This window comes from Pan paniscus, chromosome Y (genome assembly GCF_029289425.2).
Source record: "Pan paniscus chromosome Y, NHGRI_mPanPan1-v2.0_pri, whole genome shotgun sequence".
Lineage (NCBI taxonomy): Eukaryota > Metazoa > Chordata > Mammalia > Primates > Hominidae > Pan > Pan paniscus.
The window spans coordinates 44213957-44236713 of NC_073273.2; the positions used below are offsets into that span (position 1 = coordinate 44213957).

General features: G+C 37.2%; 1 protein-coding gene across 6 annotated transcripts in view; it reads right to left on the minus strand.

The window, feature by feature from the left end:
- ZFY (zinc finger protein Y-linked) overlaps nucleotides 1–22757 on the minus strand; it is a 50328-nt gene that overhangs the window by 19475 nt on the left and 8096 nt on the right. For 3 of the 6 annotated variants that reach the window (XM_055107038.2, XM_055107034.2, XM_055107035.2), the window contains exons 2-3: nucleotides 9003–9091; nucleotides 1368–1940 (exon numbers count right to left, since the gene is read on the minus strand). In XM_055107038.2, coding sequence (XP_054963013.1) covers nucleotides 1368–1940; nucleotides 9003–9063 — 634 coding nt within the window. In that variant the 5' untranslated portion in view covers nucleotides 9064–9091. The remainder of the gene's footprint in view (nucleotides 1–1367; nucleotides 1941–9002; nucleotides 9092–22757) is intronic. The other 3 variants (XM_057301226.2, XM_055107037.2, XM_055107039.2) reach the window with 2 other exon arrangements.

Consider the following 22757-nt stretch of genomic DNA (forward strand, 5'->3'; position numbering starts at 1 on the left):
GCCCTACAGGATTTTTAATTACAAATGCAGCATGAGAGTAGATATTTTTTCTGGAAGAAACAAGAGCTAGCAAAAAAAAAAAAATTGAAATAGCTAGATAAATTCAGCATATAAAAATATTTATTATTACATTTTCAAAGAGCTAAACACCACCTTACTCCCCCTTTTTTTTGGCACACCAGGTTATAAACCGAAGGTCAAAAACTGTAAATTATTAATCTTAAATATTTAAACACTTCATAGAATAAGTTTTTACACACAGAAATAAATGTTTATTAAATCAGTTGAATGAGGCTGTTTAAAATCATTAAGCAGGTTCAGAGGGAGGTAGAAAATTATCATTATCAGAAAACTAGGCCATAATGGTACACTTGATCACATAAGAGGTAAATGCCTACTCTCCCTGTGCCCACGAAAATGCCTGCACAACTCTTTTGCTGTGCTATGCTCAAAGACACAGGAAGAGGAGTGTAGGCGGTATTTAATATTAATGGGAATGCTCTAAACTAAATCTACACTATAAAACTTCATTCCAAAGACCGTAGTAATGAACTGGTCAATTAGGATAACAAAATTATTTAAATCAGCAGGTAAATGACACAATGATTCCATAAGTTGTAACCATATTAACGTACAAAATATACCTAGATATTGAAGTTAAAAATATTAGAGACACAGAGTCAGGGATTCTAGTAACAGAATGACTATAGCAGCTGCTGCATAAGCAAAAGTATGTCCAGTCATGTTCTGGTTGACAAAGTTATAAACACAATCAACAAAGCCAGCATCCCATGAGGATTAGTGAGCAAAACATAAAACTAGTACAATGTAAAATTTGAAATCAATTTCAAACCTAAATAAATTAGTGGTTGATGGTCTTGGTGAGACCACTGTATTTCAGGGAATTCACCAGATTTAACTCCAAAGCCAGTAATGAATTAAACAACAACAAAAAATCATTACTTTAAAGAGAAAATGGACAATAAGGTAGAAAAAAAGGGGAAAGTGAAATGACTACATAATAAAAAGACTTTTAAAAAACTGATTACAAGTCTCAGGGATAAATCTGAAGGTGAGTAACAGACCAATCATACTTTGTATGATTTCATAAGACTCAATTCTGTTATTTTCATTTCTTATTCTTTCATCCTTATGTTCTATCCTAATATAGAAATAACTCTCTTCTGCACCATGTCACTTAATTATGGTTTATCTTCTGGGATGCAAACTAAGCAACAACGCATGTAGGTTTATCATTTCTACTTTAACTTTACAGAAGTTAAACTCAATAAAATTTCACCATTATTTATGTTAGAAAACACAGGTTTCAAAAACATTGCTTAAAATCACTGTACCCCATGACTTACACGAAATCATTAGGTAGTCCTCACAGCTGGCTTTGTCATTATCTTGCTGGTCCACTGAGATCCCGCTGGCATCTATGATTGCTTCAGGGGCACAGTCTGGTACCAATACTTCTTCTGAAACTATGTCACTCGTCAGAGGATCAGTAATGATTTCTGCTTCCACTACACTATCATGCACCATATGTTCAACATGTTCAATGTCACACACATGCATGGATTCACTCGTTAAAACATGTTCTGGCATAGACATTGAGGTTGAAGTAATGTCAGAAGCTAAAACATCATCTGGGACTGTGCAGTGTGGTAAAGAAACTTCTTCAGTTACGTCTGAGTCCAGCACTTGCTCAGGAATAATGACATTTTCAGATACATCTGCCACTTCTAAGATATCTGAGCACTGAACATCCTCCTCTATGACAACATCTTCAATAACATCTTGGATTACAACTGAGTCTGGGTCATCAGGAACAAAGTTATGCACAGCTATGTCAGAATCCACAATATTAGAAACAAAAACTGCTTCTTGTATTTCCACAACAATCTGATCACCATCCATGTGTGTAGCATCAGCTCCTTAAAGAATAAAAATTAAAATGACAAATCTCAGGTAAGTATACATGACTAAATATAGTTTTTATTTAATTTCTTCTGGGAAAACAGACTATGTCCTTGGTGTTCCTCAAACATTGAGACAATAAACAACAGAATGAATCCACTTTTGATTCACTTAACAAACAGAAATTTTTAACATAAAAATTTATTTTACTCAACCCTAATCAACTAACAAGAAAAGAAATACAAAAGTAAAAAAGAAATATAAAATCAACTAACAAGAAAAGAAAAATAAAAAAAACCTTGGGGCAATGACAGAAAAAAACTATTCGTGAAATACTTTTAAAACATCAAGATAAAAAATTTCTCACCCCACTAAAATAAAATCTTAAGAGATTTTTATATAAGTTAAACAACAAATTCAGAAAACAAATATACTATTTCTTCATTACATGTTTCATTCATTTCTCTTCCTTCTTTCATCATCTCCTTTCTTAACACATTACTTTTTTTTTTCATTATACCTACATATTTCGTTTTTACCCTTTCTTTTTTCTCTTTCAGCCCTTATAATCTTCCCACTTTGTCCTGGTGCAATATCGCATCAATATCCACTATAACTTTGGTCATTAGAAAGTCATTCTTTGAATCTAAGACAAAAGAATCAGGGTAGAAATCAAAAGAGGAATAAAAAGAGGAAAGACATTAGGTTTAGAGGTTTCTACAGATAGATAAAATGGGCTGGGCTGGGTGGTGAAGGGTGGGGGTGGTTGGAGTGGGGCCTGCCCTAATTTTGCCAGGGTATTCCACCTCCATCTATCCTCCTCCTGTTCCCACTAACCCCAAATCCCAAGGTAGTTCCTCAGAATATATAAAAGCATTTTCTAGTGCTGGGTGCAGTTAAGCAATGAAGGTAGAAGGGTGAGAGCCAGTTAAAGCCCACTGAGATCAAATGACTTAACCAAGATCACACAACTTGCACAGCACATCATGCTCAGTAAATATTATTCTAAATGAACACCACAAATAGGAAGAGAATTCATACAACTTTAACAAAAATATAACCTAATATGAAACAAATCAGGCATTATGGCTACTAGTGCATAGAGAAAAGCAAACATGGATGACTAATTAAAAGCTATTCACGTATCACAAGCAGTTAAGATTTCTCTTTTTCCTTCTGCACTCTCACTACCTCACCGGATTTTTCTTAAAAAAAAAAAAAAAGAAAAGGAAAGGAAAAAAAGGCTATTTATCTGATTAGTGTTTCTGATTGTAACTCAGAGTAAGCTGAGTCCAAGTGGGTGCACAACTCAGTGATTGTGTACCTGTGGCAAAGCCCTCAAATAAACACACAGCTTCTTCAACAAAAATGATCACCAAGGGCAAACCAACAATAGATGTTGCAGGAAGTCTTTAAAGTAGTTAAAACCTACTTAACTTATATGTTGAAAGAATGTTTGCTTTTATTTTTATACATCTTCTAGAAAATGTTTTCTACTCATTTGTCTTCTATGTTCATAATAATAGACAGCAATAGAACAGTGTAATCCTCATTGCACAGATATAAATTTGATAGCATTTAGTGGCAACAGCACTGGTTATAATGGTCTAAATCAGAGGGCAAAGTGTAGATACTTAATAGTTTTGTGACCTTGGACCAAGTCATCTAACCTCTGAGTTCAGTTTCCTCAACAGTAAAATGATGTCAGTAGTATCTGTCATGCGCACCTCACAGGACTATAGTGACCAAATGCGAATGCATGGTAAGTGTCCTGAAAAAAATGTAACCAGATGTTTCATTATTATTATGCATATGAAAATAGGAGCTTGGGCAGATTACATGACTTCCTCAAATTTAAAAAAAATACCATTTCAAGTGTTAACAATCAAGGCTAAAATGCAATAGCCCTTCAATCTACCATTTAGCCCTGACTCAGGCTTGATTGTGGCAAGATTACACTAAAAAATACTGAGTTTTCCCTAAGAACTTAGTCTCTCTCTTTCAAACAAAAAATCTGAAAGGGTGGTGCAGACTGGTGTTAAAAACCTGGCCACAAGCAACCCTCTTGCTGTGGCCTCCCAAAATAATTATATTTCACTATGTTCCAGAGAAAGAAAGAATTATAGGTCTGCATTTACCGTTAACAACCTGAAAGTACCTAACGGTGAGTCAAAAGAATATCCTAAATTGCTTAGGAAATATACGCACACACACAAAATTTAGAAGGTATATTTAAAATTCCTTACGTTTCTTGGTAAAGTTAATTACTATTGCTAATATATGGCAATGTTCATTTAAAATTCAGTTAATACAATCATTAAAATTTTAACTTAAAGAGTATGAAACAGAAAAATAAAATCTAGTTTAATTATAGCATTATGTATTTAGAACCATGACCAATCTGAAATTGAGAATACTTTTTTCCCCCTCTTGTTTAGGTATAATTCTCTTTTTGCAGTTTTGGAAATGAGGTAAGGATGCATCTGCATGATATAGAGGCTCCTTTTGTGAATATGTGAAAGGGTTACAAAAGTTAGAACAGAATCAATTCCAGAGGACCTGGGATTTATACTTTATTTCCTGGGCAGTAGAAAGGTATGATCCACATGTTTTTCGGGATTGAATATTCTACCACTAGGGTAGGTGAAAGAAAGAAATCAAGAGTGAAAAAAGAGTCTTAATATTATCAGTTAAGAATGAGATAATAGGGCCTATATGGCCCTAGGAGCTAGCATGAAGAAAAAGCTGTGTCATAAGCAGACTTCTCTCAGCACCCCAGACAATCTACACCCCACCATATGCCCCACCAACCAAATCCCCAAGATGTTTATTCTCTAATCACTAGAACTTATGAATATATTATGTTATGACTTATATACCACATGGGCAGTGCAAGTAAAATTAAGGTCATGAACTTTAAGAATAATTTGTTAAGCCCAATCTGCTCAGATAAAACTTAAAAGCAGAGGGCTTTTTGTGTCTGGAGTTGGAAAGTTGAAGCAGAATCATAAATTGGAAAGATTTTATGTATGAGAGAGATCGAATTAGCCTTGCCTACAGTGGCCCATGGAAAGCATAAGAAACAACACAGATTTTGCCAAAAGGAGCAAAGACTAGCCTGTTAGCTCACAACCAGCACATAAATGGGGACTTCAGTCCTATAGCTACAACGAACTGCATTCAACCAATGACCTGAATAACCTCAAATTGGATGCATCCAGAGAACAATGAAACTGGATTCACCAGAAAGGAACAAACCTCTGGCAATACCTTATGAAACTAGCCGCACCATGATAGAATTCTGACCTACAGAAACTGTGAGACAATAAATTTGTTTTGAACTGCTGAGTTTGTGGTAATTTTCATTGCAGTAACAGAAATAATTTCAGATTTTGGTGTCAAGAAGTGGAGAGCTGCTTATACAAATACCTAAAAATGTAAAGTGGCTTTGCAGTTGGATGGGTGCAGGCTGTAAAATTTCTTACAAGAATAAAGAGAAATTCCAGCTCTTAGGAAAATGAAAAAAAAATTTTTTTTTACAGAATGAAAAGCTTAGATTCTGTTGAGTGGAAAAAAGCCTAGATTTCCTTAAATAAACCAATAAGTAAAAACATGAATGTTAAAAATAACAGGCTGGGCACAGTGGCTCATGCCTGTAATCGCAACACTTTGGGAGGCTGAGGTGGGAGGATGGCCTGAGCTCAGGAATTCGAGATCAGCCTGAGCAGTACAGCAAAACCTCATCTCTATTTTAAAAAATTCCCCAGGCATGGTGGTGTGTGCCTGTAGTTCCAGCTACTCAGGAGGCTGAGGCGGGTGGATCACTTGAGCCCAGAAGGTTGAGGCTGTAGTGAGGAGCCATAATCATGTCACTGCCCTTCAGCCATGGTGACACAGTGAGACCCTATCTCAAAAACAACAACAAAAAACCAGTAACAACTCTGCCACTGAGAATCCAGAGGGAGAAGGGATCAAGGTAGAGAAATCCTACATGGACTCAGAGAATACCTAAGTCATGTATGACTGCTAGTAGAAATCTAGTGTTTTGTAACACTGCTTGTAAGGGCTTAAAAGTGAGTTTCTAACTGAAGGAAGGAAGAGCTTTGTTACATAAAAAGACAGACCACTTAGCAAAATTGTCTCCCTGGGTTATGTGGAAAGCACAACTTGAAGACAGACCACTTAGCAAAATTGTCTCCCTTGGTTATGTGGAAAAAACAACTTGTAAAAATCAACTCTTTAGCTCAGAAGATTTCAGCAAAGTGTTGGACAAGTGGTCTTGTTTCTACTTACTGCTTAGAGTAAAATTCAGTGAGAAAAATGAATAGTTGGAAGATTTATTAAACAAAAAGATAGCGAAACATGACAAAATCAGAAGTTTTCTGTCCATCTGTGGGCGGGGGGGGGGGTGAAAGGGGAGGTTAAATTAAGGAGATTCCTTGTCAGAGCAAAGCCTCATCTGTATTTACAGCCACTTCCCATCACCGGCATCACTGCCTGAGCTCTCGCCTCCTGTCAGGTCAGAAGCAACATTACATTCTCACAGGAATGCAAACCGTACTGTAAACTGCAAACGTGAGGGATCTAGGTTGCATGTTCCTTATAAGAATCTAATGCCTGATGATCTGTCTCCTATCACCCCCAGATGGGATGGCATAGTTTCAGGAAAACAAGCTCAGGGCTCCCACTGATTCTAAATTATGGTGAACTGTATAATTGTTTCATTATATATTACACATAATAGTAATACAAATGAAGTGCACAATAAATGTAATGCACTTGATTCATCTAGTAACTATCCCCCGAACCCCACTACTCCCAGGTCTCTGGAAAAATTGTCTTCCATGAAACCAGTCCCTGGTACTCAAAAGGGTGGAGAACGCTGATTTAGAGAGAGACAAAAAAACAGTATGTGATTCTCAACTATTCCATGAACCCTCAGAAAAAACAAAAGATTCCTTCAGGCACCCGATCATTAAACAAGAAAAGTAAAAGTTAAGGAAAAAGGAAAGAAAGGGAAAAGCCAAGGTGAAAGAAAAAGAAAGAGGAAAGGAAAAGAAAAGGCAAGGGGTAAGGAAAGGTAAGGTAAGGTAAAGTAAAGTAAGGTAAGGTAAAAAGAAAAAGGAAAGGAAGTGGAGGGAAAGGAAAGGGAAAGATCAAAAGGCCAGAGAATTAAGTCTTTTTCAAGCAAGTAAAAGTGTGACTTACACATACCCAACACTTCTAAGAAATCTAAGGATACTGGACTTCAACCATTTTAGCAGAAGTCAAAAACAGACATGGGATAATCTCAGAAAAAAAATATATTAGCCTCTTGCCTAATACAATAAATCCCCATGACACACGCAAAATTTTTTTCAAAAGAAGCACTGCTAGCTTAAACGGAAAGGGACACAGAATCAATATAATGAAGACAGTTGGACTGACAGAATTCCAGAGGCAGGAAGCAGGAAATAAAACTATTCAGCTGCAAATACCGGCTATCTTTGAAAAAAATGGCACGGAAGACTCAAAGGGCGGAGCCACAGGCCAAAAAGGATTATTCTCAGGTCTTGAAACCTAATGGGAGTTTGTCCAGCTGCATTTCAAAATTTCTTTAGACAAATTTCTCTTACTTTCATGTCACCCTGTTTGAACCAGAATATCCCAAACTGTCCCACCACTGTACTTTGGGAAGCAGATAAAGAGGAATTATGTCCCAGGAGTTGCACTTAATAACTGATACCCAGAGAATAAGCATCTGATTTAAATGATACTTAGGACTTCAGAGCTGATTAATTTCAGATAAGATTTTTTTTTTTTTGGACTGGGAACTTTAAGAGAGGGTGGATGTTATTTTACATTTGCCAGAGACATCTTTGAGAACCGGGGTGAAGATGGTGTCAGGGAGAATGGTCCTTTCACAAAGATGTCCATAAACTAATCCTTATAAATATTGAAAATATGTTACATGATATGGCAAAGAAATTTTTCAGGTATAATTAAGATTATGAACTTAAAATTGGGCAATTATCTTGGATTACCCTGGTGCATCAAATCTAATCATGTGAGCTCTTAAACTGAATAGTTTTCTGGCTAGATTCAAGAAGACGGATGTGATGGAGGGGAAGATCAGAAAGACTAAAAACATAAGATGGACTCCACTCACTGTTGCTTCAGGAAACCACCCTGCAAAGCATGAGAAGAAATGTGGGCAGGCTCTGGAAGCAAAAAATGGCCCTGGATGATGAACTGTAGGGAACAACAGTATCTCCATCGTGCAACAAAAAGAAACTAAATTTGGCTAAAAGTCTGGATATTCTTCAAAGTCAAGAGCCTCCAGCCCTGCAGATAGCTTATTTTATTTATTTATTTATTTTTTTTTTTTTTTAAATTTTTTGAGACACTGTCTTGTTCTGTTACCCAGGCTGGGGTACAGCTGTGCCATTATAGCTCACCACAGCCTTTAACTTCTGGTAAAACAATCCTCCTACCTCAGCCTCCAGAGCAGCTAGAACTAGAGATAGGCACCACCATGCTCAGCTAATTAAAAAAAAAATTTTTTTTTCTGTAGACACAGGTTTCCATTGGGTTGTCCACCACCCAGGATGGTCTCCAATTCCTGATCTCAAGCAATCCTCACAATTGAGCCTTCCAAAGCAATGAGATTACAGATGTGAGCCACCACACCTGGCCAACATCTTAATTTTAACCTTGTATAATTCTACACGCAGAACTCAGTTGAGCCACATTTCTGACCTATAGAACTCTGAGATAAATTTGTCCTGTTTTAGATTAGTAAATTTGCTGAAATGTACCAACAGAAAAATAGAAAACTAGCACAAACAGAAAACATTTCAAAGGGAGAACTAGCAGGCTTTAGTTGCATAACTGGAAAAACTGGAATAACTGAAGGGTAACAGTAAGATTTTGATATTGATGGCTTAACTAATAAGATTATGAGTTGGCTCTGAGATTCTGACAGGACCTAAGTATGGACCTAAGTACTTAAATATGAATTAACATCAGATTCTGCAATTTTGGTATGTAATTCAAAATCCGGCAGATGGGAAGTGAAACAACCCAATAAATAGTAATACCTATTCCATCAAAAAATGAGTTTGGCTCTTGTGGCTGCAATTCAAATTCATCTTCATCCATGGCCTTTAATTCTCATTAGTCACAGCTCCTAAACCAGGGAATAAAGTATACCAAACATTAATTTTTATATCACATATTAAAATGTCATGATATTCACATTTCTGAAATGCTCAAATAATTTTTTACTAAGCTATCAATGTAAAATTAAAGGGAACAAATTGATTTCCAGTGATACATGGGCTGCAACAAGACAGGAAAGGGCAGGTAGATCAAATCAGATTGACAGTGTTTCTGTTTTTTTTTGTTTTGTAAAGATTCTGGGTCTTGCTATGTTCCTCACACTAGCTTAATATTCCAGGGCTCAAGTAATTCTTCCTCCCTCAGCCTACTAAGTGGGTGGGACTACAGGCCGCCATATCTGGCTTTTTTAGGTGTTTTAAAAAGTTCAATTATCATCTTATATAAAATTCACAATGCTTCAGTATTTAGCATAACAAATTTTTACGTAAGTGTTAACTGGAATTTGCATTATTTATGTTAAGTACATAAGTGTTAACTGGTACTTGCATTATTTATATTAAGATAACAGAACATTTCTTACACACTAGATGACTCCCTCTTGCCTTCTATCAGTAACCCCCATGATTTTTTTTTTTTTTTTTTGTAAACAGGGCATCTGGCTTTGTCATACAGGCTAAACTGTAAGTGGCACAGTTCACTGCAGCCTCAACTTCCCAGGCTCAAGCAATGCTCACCCCTCAGCCCAACTACTTGGGACTACAAGTATGTGCCACCAAACCTGGCTAATTTTTAAAACATCTTTTTGTATAGACAAGGTCTAACTATGTTGCCCAGGCTGGTGTCAAAGTCCTGAGCTTGAGCAATCCTCCCACCTCAGCCTCACAAAGTACTGGGATTACAGGAATGTTATTGTGTCTGGCACCCATGATTAACTCTCAACTTTAACACATTCTGTAGGTTTTTGCTGCAAGACTGTATTACATCTCTATATTTAACATAGTCTCCAGTCTTTCTACAGTAAATTAGCAAAATGGTAAAAAACTCAAAATTCCTAATAATTATAAGCACTCCTCAGATTTCTGTGTAGCTTAAAAGCCCTCCCCATTCTTTCCCCTCAGAGACAGGGTCTCACCCTGTCACCCAGACTGGAGTGCAGTGGCATGATCATAGCTCACTGCAGCCTCCAACTCCTAGGCTCAAGTAATCCTCTTACTTCAGCCTCCCAAGCAGCTAGGACTAATGGCACATGCCACTATGTCCAGCTCCCTTACTGTATTTTTAGCACATGTTATGGTCACTTATGTGTGTCAATTTTCAAATATTAAACTATATGATAAGGCAATATGCAAGTGAGAAACAAACGGATTTCCAAAGTGTTTCTCTGAAACAGATCTACTCAATTTAAAGAAAGTGTGTTTTATGACATTCAAACTGCTTCAAATAAAAAGGCCATGATGACTACACTAATATTTTGTCAACCACAGAAAAAGAAAAAGGACACCTGCTCTAAATAAGATGTCACTGCTCCCTCTACCCAAACAATCTCTGGCTTCATTAATTTTTCCCCTCTTAAAAAAATCTAATTATAAAATTATAAATGCAAACTAATCTTCTCTGCATAATTAAAGAAAACCACATGAAATTAAGGCAATGAATGATGGAATAAATGTGATTTGTTGGATTATTGAAGTGACCTTCCAATTTCCCTAAAAACAGCAATTTCATTAGTTCTAATAAAAGATCAACTTGTGGGCCGGGCATGGTGGCTCACGCCTGTAATCCCAGGACTTTAGGAGGCTGAGGCAGGTGGATCACAAGGTCAGGAGATCAAGACCATCTGGTGTCTTGACAGTAGAGACAGTGAAACCCTGTCTCTACTAAAAATACAAAAAATTAGCCGGGCATTGTGACGGGCATCTGTAGTCCCAGCTACTCAGAAGGCTGAGGCAGGAGAATGGTGTGAACCCAGGAGACGGAGCTCACAGTGGGCCAAGATCATGCCACTGCACTCCAGCCTGGGCGACAGAGCGATACTCCATCTCAAAAAAAAAAAAAAAACAGATCAACTTGTAGCGTAATTTTCCTGTTTCAGGTATTCATCTTCCTTAGCCTGTCTGTTAGAGTCTGACAGATGATCAGTTTCTTTAATTTTGAAACTCCCTCCTACCTCTTTGTTTATATGATATCTTAGTTCTCTTCTCACCTTCTTAACTGATGGCTCCTATAGTCTTGTCCAAGGTTTCGCATTCAGCTTTCCTCTCTACTACTTTCTCATTTATTTCCACAGTTTTTAATGACGACTTACATGAAGATGATCCCCAAAATCCACACACTGAGAAGGACCTAAAATTTCCATCAGACCGTTTACTGAACATCTTCAAAAATTAAAACCCAGATTTTTCCTGGCACAATCACTATGGCCTTTTCCTCCTTCCCTGACAGTTGGTTTCTCAGATCTTGTCAATTTCTTCTCCACAATTTCTCTGTCATGTTTGCCCTGCTTGTATTCCCATTATCACCAATCACTCTAAGCTTCCTATTTTCTGATCCCTAGAAATGAAAATAGCTTCTGAAATGGCCTTTGTAACACTTCCAAAACAAATGACTAGGAAACCTATTATAAGAAGGGGGTCTTGTAATGCCAACTAACAAGGCATTCCTACAATCTATAGCCAGATGAATCTTCTTGAAGCACTGCTTTGATCACTCCCTTACCAAGAAGCAGTCTCCAATATTCAGTGACCTCCACATTATTAACCCAAGCTACCACATGACTTATTTACTGTTATTACTCAACTTTGCAACCTAGCTGGACAGCATGTCATTCTTCAAACAATCTTTATGTTTTTACCCTGGCACTCAACATCCTAGAATTTTCTAGGAGGTGAGGTCTTGAAAAAGTGGAGCTATACCTAGTCAACTGTCATTAGCAGGGTCAATAACTGCTAATATTTACAAATATTTATAAATGCAGGAAAATGTCGCTATCAGTGACCTAGGGACATAGTGCTAGTGTCTCATGTATGTAACCAGACATCTGTGCCACAGATAGCTAAATTCTGGTTTAATCATTCTGAAACAGGCAATAAAGAGAAAAGAGCTCAAACAAGTGAGAAACCAACCACGAACTGCTACGTTCTAGGACTCTATTCAGCACAACACCTACAAACTCTAAATCTTGAATGAAAGAGGGTTAAGTATAATTTTACGTCATATACATATCCCTACTATGTACTTGAGCCTATGATAAGGGCTGCCCACCAATCCAATCTTCACTATAGTGAGCAATCATTCTTCAACAACACATTTGACTGATTATTGTCCTATTTTATCACAGCGAAAACTGACAGAGGCACAAGAGGTTCTTTTGCACTTCACTGTAAAGATGACCACACCTTTACGTTAGTAAGCTTTCTTGGGTTACAACTGCCAATTTCTTCCTACAACCAAAACAAAACCATGCTCTTAATGGTAATAATATTATCACAATTTTGATAAGGTGAAAAATAAGTTCCCATGATTTAACAGTAATTTCCCATGCCTTTGTAGTAAGAACCAAGCTTAGAGATCAGCTGAATTGGAAGACAAATAAGCAGAATGATCCAGAGGATCCACTCTGAAAAATAATTTAGGCCAGGTGTGGTGGCTTAATCCTGTAATCCCAGCATTTTGAGAGACCACGGGAGGGGGATCACTGGAGTCCAGGAGTTCTAGACAAGTCTAGGCAAATAGTTGGATCCCTTCTCTACAAAAAAATTTAAAAATTAGCTGGACGTCGTGGTGCACCTGTGGTCCCAGCTACTTGGGAAGCTGAGGTAAGAAGGATCATTTGAGCCTGAGAGGTCATGTAGCCATGACAGTGAGCTATGATTACACCACTGCACTCCAGCCTGGATGACAGAGCAAGACAATGTCTCTATAAAAAACTGCAAAATTAGCCAGATGTGGTGGTGCATGCCTTCAGTCCTAGCTACAGTGGTATGAAGATGAGAAAACAACTAATAGCTAGTAAACCAAAAAAGGAGAAATAAAGCAATGTAAAGTAGAAAACCATTCTACAAACATATATATGAGTGTGTGTTTGTGTGTGTAGGTGTATATATATGGGTTTTTTTGGTGTTTTTTTTTTGAGACAGGGTCTTGCTCTGTCACCCAGGATGGAGTGCAGTGGTGTGACCATGACTCACTACCACCTCGACCTCCCAGGCTCAAGCAATCCTCTCATCTCAGTCTCCAGAGTAGCTGAGACTACAGGCACTTACCAACATGCCTGGCTAATTTTTTTTTTTTTTTTTTTGTAGACATGAGGGTCTCAGTAGATTGAACAAGCTGGTCTTTCACTCCTGGCCTCAAGGTAACTGCCTGTCTCTGCCTCCAAAGTGCTGGGATTATAAATGTAAGCCATCACAGCCAGCAATACTGCTAAAATAATCTCGATAAAGGCTCTTGAATAATTTATTAGCTTTCAAAAGTAATGTAAGAGTGCCTATTTCCCAAAAACTAATAAGCATCACAGACTTTAATTTTTTGGCCAGGTTGGGTGCCGTGGCTCACCCCAGTAATCCTAGCACTCTGGGAGGCTAAGGCAGGTGGAATGCTTGAACCCAGGAATTTAAACCCAGCCTGGCCAACATGGTGAAACCCCATCTTTACAAACAATACAAAAATTAGCCAATCATGATAGTGGGTACCTGTAGTCAGTTATCTGGGGTTTGAGGGAGAACTGCTTGAGCCCAGGAGGTTGAGGCTGCAGTGAGCCATAATCTTATCACTGTACTCCAGCCTGGGCAACAGAACTAAACTGTCTCAAAAAAAGGGAAAAAAAATGTGACTGTGCATGGTGGCTCACACTTGAAATAGCAAAGGCAAGAGGATCGTTTGAGGCCAGGAGTTCAATACCAGCTTGGGCGACAGAGTGAAACTCTTTCTCTACTAAAAAAAAAAAATTAGTTGGGTGTGGTGGCACACCCCTGTAGTCCCAGCTATTAAGAAGGATGAGGAGAGAGGATGGCTTGAGCCTAGGAGTTTGAGCTTGCAGTAAGCTATGAAGCTTTTTAATACCCTGTCTCAAAAAAAGAAAAAGTAATAATAACTTCCAACCCCCTTACTGAAAACAAACAAACATTTGTATCCAATGTGTTTTTTCTGGAAGGTCTGCTTGTGCATTTCATACATCTCTCTATCAAGTTTCATCTCACTGATGTGATGTTATGCGTGTTTATAATGTTATGTGATCTACTGTTATACTTCTATTTATCCATCATATATTTAAATTTTTTAAGCAACCCCATCAGATTTTGATTGGAACTGCATCAATCTACACTGATCAATCTGAAAAGAAATAGCATCTTTAAAATATTAACTTTTCTACTCCATATCTATTCTTTAATTTAGGTCCTCTTAGATTTAATATATGAATATATGAGAAAGATTGTTTCATTACATTTACTTCAAAGCACTGGATGTTAGCCTGCTATAGGCTTCTTTAATAAAGTCAGAAATAAAAGTCAAATGTTAGTCTTTTTAACTTGTATCCATGTTTGTTTTAATTTATTCTAACTTCACCCATTTTTAAAAGGTGGCATAATTTGTTAGATGCAAAAATCTGTTAAGCCCTTTGTATAAACCATCTATTTAACTCACCATAAGTAGTAGATATGACCAACCCTATTTTCCAATTAAGGAAATTGAAGCTTAAAATGCTAAGAAGGCTGCTCAATGACACACTATGGCAAAAGAAGATCTTTCATTTATGGTGTCAAACCACCAAGTCTATTGTTTGTCTCAGTACTCTGTATCATAATCTGTGACTTCATTCCATTTTATTCCTCATATAAATTTCAACTACTTATTTTTTAATCTTTTAATTCCTTATTCTCTAGTTTCAGTTGTTTCACAATATCTTCATTTAGTCTACTTTATCTGAATGTTCATTATCTTAGTCTCAAGAGTTTTATGGTTGCAGAGGAAAACAAAAGTCCTAAGAATGAACATATTTAGCATGTTACTAGTCTCTAAAGTAGTACTTGCACACATTTAGGGAATGGATGTAAAAAGACAAAAATCAAAACTTTTGTTTTTATATATTGTAACATCTCATCCTTTAAATGTCTACCTTGTATGTTTAAAAATAAGTAATAGTTTAACAAGATACGTGAATAAGAAAAACTGGAGATTACTCAACTAAAAAATGCAAACACTCCTCCCTTTATAAACTGTAACTGCTTCCCACTCAACACACTGTCTTTGTTAATCAGTCTGAATGGTAAATACAGCAACATGCTGACAATACAAAGTAATTACAAAGCAATTATGTTGTAAGATGAAAAATGTAAATCCTACAATATATGTATAAAAAACTGGTGAATGTGAAAAAAAAAAGTTCAATCACAGTCATGGCCATTGGCTTAAACATAGATCTCCCTTTATAACTGTAGAAAGAAATTATAACTGTAGAAAGAAAAACACAACTGTAAGCTCGGAAGCTATTTTTTTCCAAAGGAGAATTATGTGAATATCAAGACCTGCAACAGCTCTTAGAAAACTGACAAAGCCCTTGAATATATTTTCTTTATTATCATGCAGTGCGTTTCAATGAAAATACCATTACCGTACTATCACACAATTCTGTCAGCCAAAACAGAATCCACCATTTAATTCATTCTGTTCATTCAAATAATTAGTACACAGGATTACAATTACATCTGATTTTTGAAAGATGAAACAAATTCATAATTTTTATTTCATCTATAGAAATAAAATCTCAAGCTACTTTGCACCATATTATAAAACTTTTATCCTGATTTTCCATGGTCCAACTTTCTTCCATATCAAAATACTCAGAAAACATTAATATGGCATGTTATACACATTTCTTTGATATCACTGTAATGCTTTTAACTTCTATTTAGCTTTCCTCAAAAATTTTTTTTTTTGAGACGGAGTCTCACTCTTTTTGCCCAGGCTGGAGTGCACTGGCACAGGCGCAATCTTGGCTCACTGCAACCTCCACTTTCCAGGTTCCAAGCAATTCTCGTCTCAGCCTCCTGAGTAGCTGGGATTACAGGTGCCCGCCACCAAGCCCAGCTAATTTTTTTTTTGTATTTTTTTTTTTTTAGTAGAGATGGGGTTTCAGCATGTTTGGCCAGGGTGGTTTCAAACTCCTGACCTCAGGTGATCCACCCGTTTCAGCCTCCCAAAGTGCTGGCATTACAGGCAGAAAGCCACTGTGCCTGGCCCAAATATTTTTAATTTAATATATCCTATTTATCTCAAAAATTCATCTTTTTTTTTTCTTATCTGCTACTCCACTCAACCAATCTTTTCAAGATAAAGCAAATTTTAAACTTCCCTTTTTTTCCTGGCCACCAAACCCTATCTTCAAGTAGAAGTTTAAATAGAAAATAAACACACTGATTTTCTACTGCCTGAAATCAAGTAACTGGGTTTAACATTAAAACAAAATAACTGAAAAGACGTAAGTAGAAGCAATTTATTTATAAGCTGTTGTTTAAAAAGATGGTGAGATAAAATCATTCAGTACAATAAAAAGTCAGAAAAGAGATGGGAACTCATATGAAATATTGGCAAACAGACAACATAAAATACAATGGAAAGAGATTTAAAAATATTTCCTAAATAAGAGATTAAACACACCTGGAAATGATACTCACTCAATGGGTTATGTTTAAAATCCTCCTTGTGGCCAGCCAGGGTGGCTCATGTCTATAATCCCAGCACTTTGGGAGGCCAAGGTGATTGGATTGCTTGAGCCCAGGAGTTCAAGACCAGCCTGGGCAACATAGTGAGATCCCATCTCTTAAAAAAAAAAAAAAAACCTCCTTGCATGCCTTTGTTAATAGGAGATTAAAATTAAAACCATTACATATTCTAGTTTCTTAAAAAATTATACAATTTTTATAAGAGGTAGAAAAAGATTTTTTAAAAAGGCATTTTAATAAACAAAAAAGCCAGAAATTAGCCAAAACACATTTTAAGACAAGAATCATCATCATTGTTGAAATACATCATGTCTTAATGTTAAAAAGAAAATAGTGACATAATATGCAATAGTCCTAAACACAGGCACCTAACAATACAGCCCAATAAATAAATACATAAATTTGAAAACACAGGGAAAAACTTAAATAATTCAGGGGTAACAAGTAAAATATCTATAGAGGCTGGGTGCAGTGGCTCATGCCTCTAATCCCAGCACTTTGGGAAGCTAAGGTGGGAGGATCACTTGAGGTCAGGCGTTTGAGACCAGCCTGGCCAACATGGTCCTGGCCAATATGGTTAAACCTCATCTCTATTAAAAACACACAAAAAATTAGCCAGGTGTCATGGCATGCAACTACTTGGGAAGCTCAGGCACAAGAATTGCTTGGACCTGGAGGCACAGGTTGCAGTCAGCCGACATCGTACTACTCCACTCCAGCCTGGGCAACAGAGTGAAATGCTGAGTCAAAAGAGGGGAGGGGAGGGCAGGGGAGCAGCTTTAATTGAACATACTGTAAAAAGTGAAATTAAATACGAATGTGCTAAGCCTCCTACATATGCACACACAGAAAACTGAAAAAAAAAAAAAAAGGCATAATAAACTCAAGCAAAACGGAACAAAAGATACGGACAAAAAGCATCAACAAAAAAATTGCTTAAAAAATATAATCAAATTCCTATTTGGCAAGGAAAAATGGCAAAATGTAAAAAGCTTATCAGAAAAAAGCAAACTGACAGAATTATACATGTTTTATAAGTCATAAGATAAAACTATAAATATTTATATCCTATTTATAAACATATTTCTAGGACATTAAAAATTCTGTATAAGCAACAAGAACATACTCAAGAAAAGCCAAAGACATATCACCATGAAAGAAACTTTCAATAGATCAAATGACAAAAAAATATTCATGGCCAGGCATGGTGGCTCACTTCTGTAATCCAGCACTTTGGGAGACCAAGGCAGACAGATCACCTGACGTCAGGAGTTCGAGACCAGCATGACCAACATGGAGAAACCCCATGTCTACTAAAAATACAAAATTAGCTGGGCATTGTGGCCCATGCCTGTAATCCCGGCAACTCAGGAGGCTGAGGCAGGAGAATCGCTTGAACCCGGGAGGCAAAGGTTGCAGTGAGCCAAGATTGCACCACTGACTGCAACCTGGGCAACAGAACGAAGACTCTGTCTCAAAAAAAAAAAAAAAAAAAAATCATAAAAAGACTCCAAGTACAAGTAAATATACAAAGAAATTCTAAGTTCAAAGAAACAATGAATCCCTTTTTAATAGGCAACCTGTGTCCAGAAAGAGAGAAACCCTCATTACGTGAATTTAACATAACCTTATCAAACTGTGAAAAAAAAAAATTACAGGACTGTAATTTTGTTTCTATTTTATTAGCATCTATGAGACTGTGCAGATAGGACTACAATAAGGCAATGTAAATATTAAACATCCAGGTGATTCAAAGAACGTTTTAAGTTAGAAACTCTGTTAACGCAATTAAGCACATTAATAAATTAAAGGAGAAAATCAACAGATGCAACCAAAGTTATCTTAAAAATTCAACTCCTCCTTTATATTAAAAAAAAAACTCTAAAATTGTGAATGGAAGGAAGCTTAAAGAATATCTTCCCAAGAAAACCTTTTAACATCAGTATTTAAGGATAAAACACTGGAAGCACTTCTTTTAAAAAATCTAGACCACCGGAAAAGAAATCTAACATCACTCTTCACAGATAATATAACTGTACAAAAAATGCAAAAAAACATCGTTGTTACTGCTAAATCTCACTATGTCTACATGCTCACAATTGTAGCATGAGCCTTTATATACCACTAAGAAAAAACATTGCCAAGTAAATTGATATACTGGAGTTCTTTTAGATTTATTCACACCGTTTCTAAAAATCATACACCACTCTTATGCATACATAGAAAGAAAAATAACATCCAAAGGAAATTGACTCAGGGTATTGATAAAATTTATTTGAATTCAGAGTACTACTTTTACTCACTTTTCTATTCACTGCTGTTCAATGTCCTTATCTTTCTAACAATAGAGTCATCTTGATAATAACAGTGCCAATGATGAAGCATACTAAATTATCATCTCTAGAATATTCTTTCAAGTCAAAGACATCTACTTTCCAAGTTCTGATGCTAGTACTTTACCATTTGACAAGTCTGTTTCATCTTTTCCCCTCAACTGAACCACGCTAATTTATGGTAAGGAACTGCTCTCCAAAATTAGAAAATATATAATAAACACATTACAACGTATTTGTACTCAACCTATGACCAATTAACCTCTGACTGAACCAAGGGCCAATCAAACCTGCCTCTGGCCATTTCCTTCAGCCAGGCACAGTGGCTCATGCCTGTAATCCCGGCTGAGCCTTTGAGAGGCTGAGGCAGGCAGATCACGAGGTCAGGAGTTCAAAACCAGCCTGGTGAAACGCCATCTCTACTAAAAATATATAAAATATATATAATTAGCCAAGCATGGTGGTACACGCCTGTAATCTCAACCACTCAGGAAGCTGAGGCAGGAGAATTGCTTGAATCCAGGAAGCAGACATTGCAGTGAGCTGAGATCATGCCACTGTACTCCAGCCTGGGCAACAGAGCGAGACTGCTTCTTTAAATAAATAAATAAAAATTGTTTCAATTTATCCAAAGGAAATTTATTTTATTTACAGTTACACTGTTTGGCATGTATCAGCAACCTGATTAGTGCCAAAAATGGATGCAATTCATTTGAAGTGATAACAAAATGAACAACTTATAAATTGGAAAACTGATTATACAACCCTATCCGTGGTAAAATACATTCAGATTTTAGAAGTGCTAAAATATGAAGATTTATACATCTCAGAAGCTATGAAATATGATCACGGAATTTTCAGCAAGGCTGCTGAAAGTCAATAGGATTTCTATTACAAATTACAACAACTGGTAAGTATAACTTTCTGAAATTGTTATTCATAATGGCAACAAAAGTCACACAACATCTTGGTATAGTTATCCAAAATTTTCCAAGATCTCTATAAAAAGCAATATATTGTAGGTATAGTATGTTAGTACAACCCCAGTGGAAAACTGTAAAGAGATTTCTCAAAGAACTATATTTATCATAGAGCTATTCACTGTTGCAAAGATATGGAAACAACCTATGTGTCCATCAATAAATGAATGGAGAAAGAAAATGTGGCACAGCGGGGGCCATGGCTCATGTCTGTAATCCCAAGACTTTTGGAGGCTGAGACAGGAGGATCACCTGGACCCAAGAGTTCAAGGCCAGCTTGGGTAACATAGTGAAAAACTGCCTCTACCAAAAAGTAAACAAAAAAAGAAAAATTTACACAGGAATGGTGGTGTGCACCTGTAGCCCCAGCTACTGGGGAGGCTGAGGTGGAAGGATCATGTGAGCCCGGGGAGTCAAGGCTGCATTGAGCCATGATCAGGCACTGCACTCCAGCCTGGGTAACAGAAGTGAGACCCTGTCTCAAAAAAAAATTAAAAAAAAAAAAATAGCCCTGGCACTACAGCCTAGATAACAGGAGAGAGGCCCTGTCTCAAAAAAAAAAACAAAAAAAAAATGCAAATTGCAAATTTGTGAAGTTCCATATTTAAAAAATAAAAATAACCAAAAAAAACGAAAGAAAAATTAGCCAGACACATTGGCTCACACCACTAATCCCAAAAATTTTGGAGGCCAAGGTGGGAGGCTCGCTTGAGCTCAGGATTTCAAGACCAGCCTGAGCAACATAGTGACACCCCTATCTCTACAAAAAATACAAAAATTAGGCTCAGGCACGGTGGCTTATACCTGTAATCCCAGCACTTTGGGAGGCTGACATAGCCTGGTCATTTGAGGCCAAGAGTTCAAGACCAGCCTTGCCAACATGGTGAAAACTCGTCTCTACCAAAAATACAAAAATTAACTAGGCATGGTGAGATGCACCTGTAGTCCCAGCTACAGGTGCTGGGACTACACCTGGGAGGCTGAGGCACGAGAATCGCTTGAACCTGAGAGGTGGAGGTTGCAATGAGCAACACTGCATTCCAGCCTGGGTGAGAGTGAGACCCTGTCTCAAAAAAGAAAAAAAAAAATTAGCCAGTCACGGTGAGTGTCCTATACTCCCTGCTACAAAGGAGGCTGAGGTGGGAGGATCACTTAAGTTCAGGAATTCAAGACCAGTCTGAGCAACATAGTGAGACCCCATCTCTACAAAAATACATAAAAATTATCTGGACATGGTAGTGTGCACCTATACTCTAAGCTACACAGAAGGCTGAGGTGGAAGGATCACTTGAGCCCAGGAATTCAAGGCTGTAGTGAGTTATGATCATGCCACAGGACTCCAGTCTGTGCAACACAGTGGGACTCTGTTTCAAAAGAAAAAAAAACAGTGGTATATATACTCAACAGAATACTATTCAGCTATTAAAATAAGAATGAAATCATGTCTTTTGCAGCAACATGGGTGGAACTGAAGGCTATTATCTTAAGTGAAATACACCAGGTACAGAAAGACAAATGCCATGTTATCTCATAAGTGGGAGCTAACTAATGTGTACACATGGACTTGACACTAGAGACTCAGAAGGCTAAAGGGGTGGAAGGGAGTTGGATAATGAGAGATTACTTAATGGGTATAATGTATGTTACTTAGAAGACAGCTACTCTACCATCTCTATGTATACATTTCTATGTATGTAACAAATGCACCTATGTATATGCCATGCAATCTGTGTATGTACTTGTACCCCATAAATTTCCACACACACACATATTGTGTATGTATGGACAGTGGACCTAGATGGTCAAATTCAAAACCTACACCAGCACTTAATTATATGTATATATAATATCATGGCCTATAGACTTTCTTATCAGAAATGCAGTATAAAGCTAGGGAAGGTGGATCACTCACACTTGTAATCCTAGCACTTTGGAAGGCAGAGATGGGAGGATCACTGGAACCCAGGAGTTCAAAGCCTGCCTGGGCAACACAGTGAGTCCTCATTTCCATAAAAAATAAAAAACTAGCTGGGTGTGCACGGTGGTTTGTGCCTGTAGTTCCAACCACTTGGGAGGCTGAAGTAAGAGGATCGCTTGAGCCCAGAAGTCCAAGAGTGAAGTGAGCCATAATTATGCATCAGTACACTCCAGCTTGGTAACAGCAAGACCCCCTCTCATATTAAAAAAAAAAAAAAAGGTATAAAATATTTTACTTTAGGGAGTGATACATAGATTAAATGGGCTAATATATTAATAAACCTCAAGAACAGTGCTAGAGGCCGGGTGCGGTGCCTCACACCCGTAATCCCAGCACTTTGGGAGACCAAGGCAGGCGGATCACCTGAGGTCAAGAGTTCAAGACCAGCTTAGCCAACGTGGTAAAACCCCATCTCTATAAAAATACAAAAATTAGCCAGGCATGATGGCAGGTGCCTGTAATCCCAGCTACTTTGGAGGCTGGGGCAGAAGAATCGTTTGAACCCGGGAGGTTGCAATGACCTGAAATCGGGCCATGGCACTCCAGCCTGGGTGACAGAGTGAGATTCCATCTCAAAAAAAAAAAAAAAAAAAGTGCTAGCACACAAAAAGTATTTATGATTATGTACTAAATTCACCAAAACCGTGTGTGTCTCTGTGTATGTATATATTCTATAAATGTGATACATATATAAAACCTAAAAGTTTTACCATGAATTTTT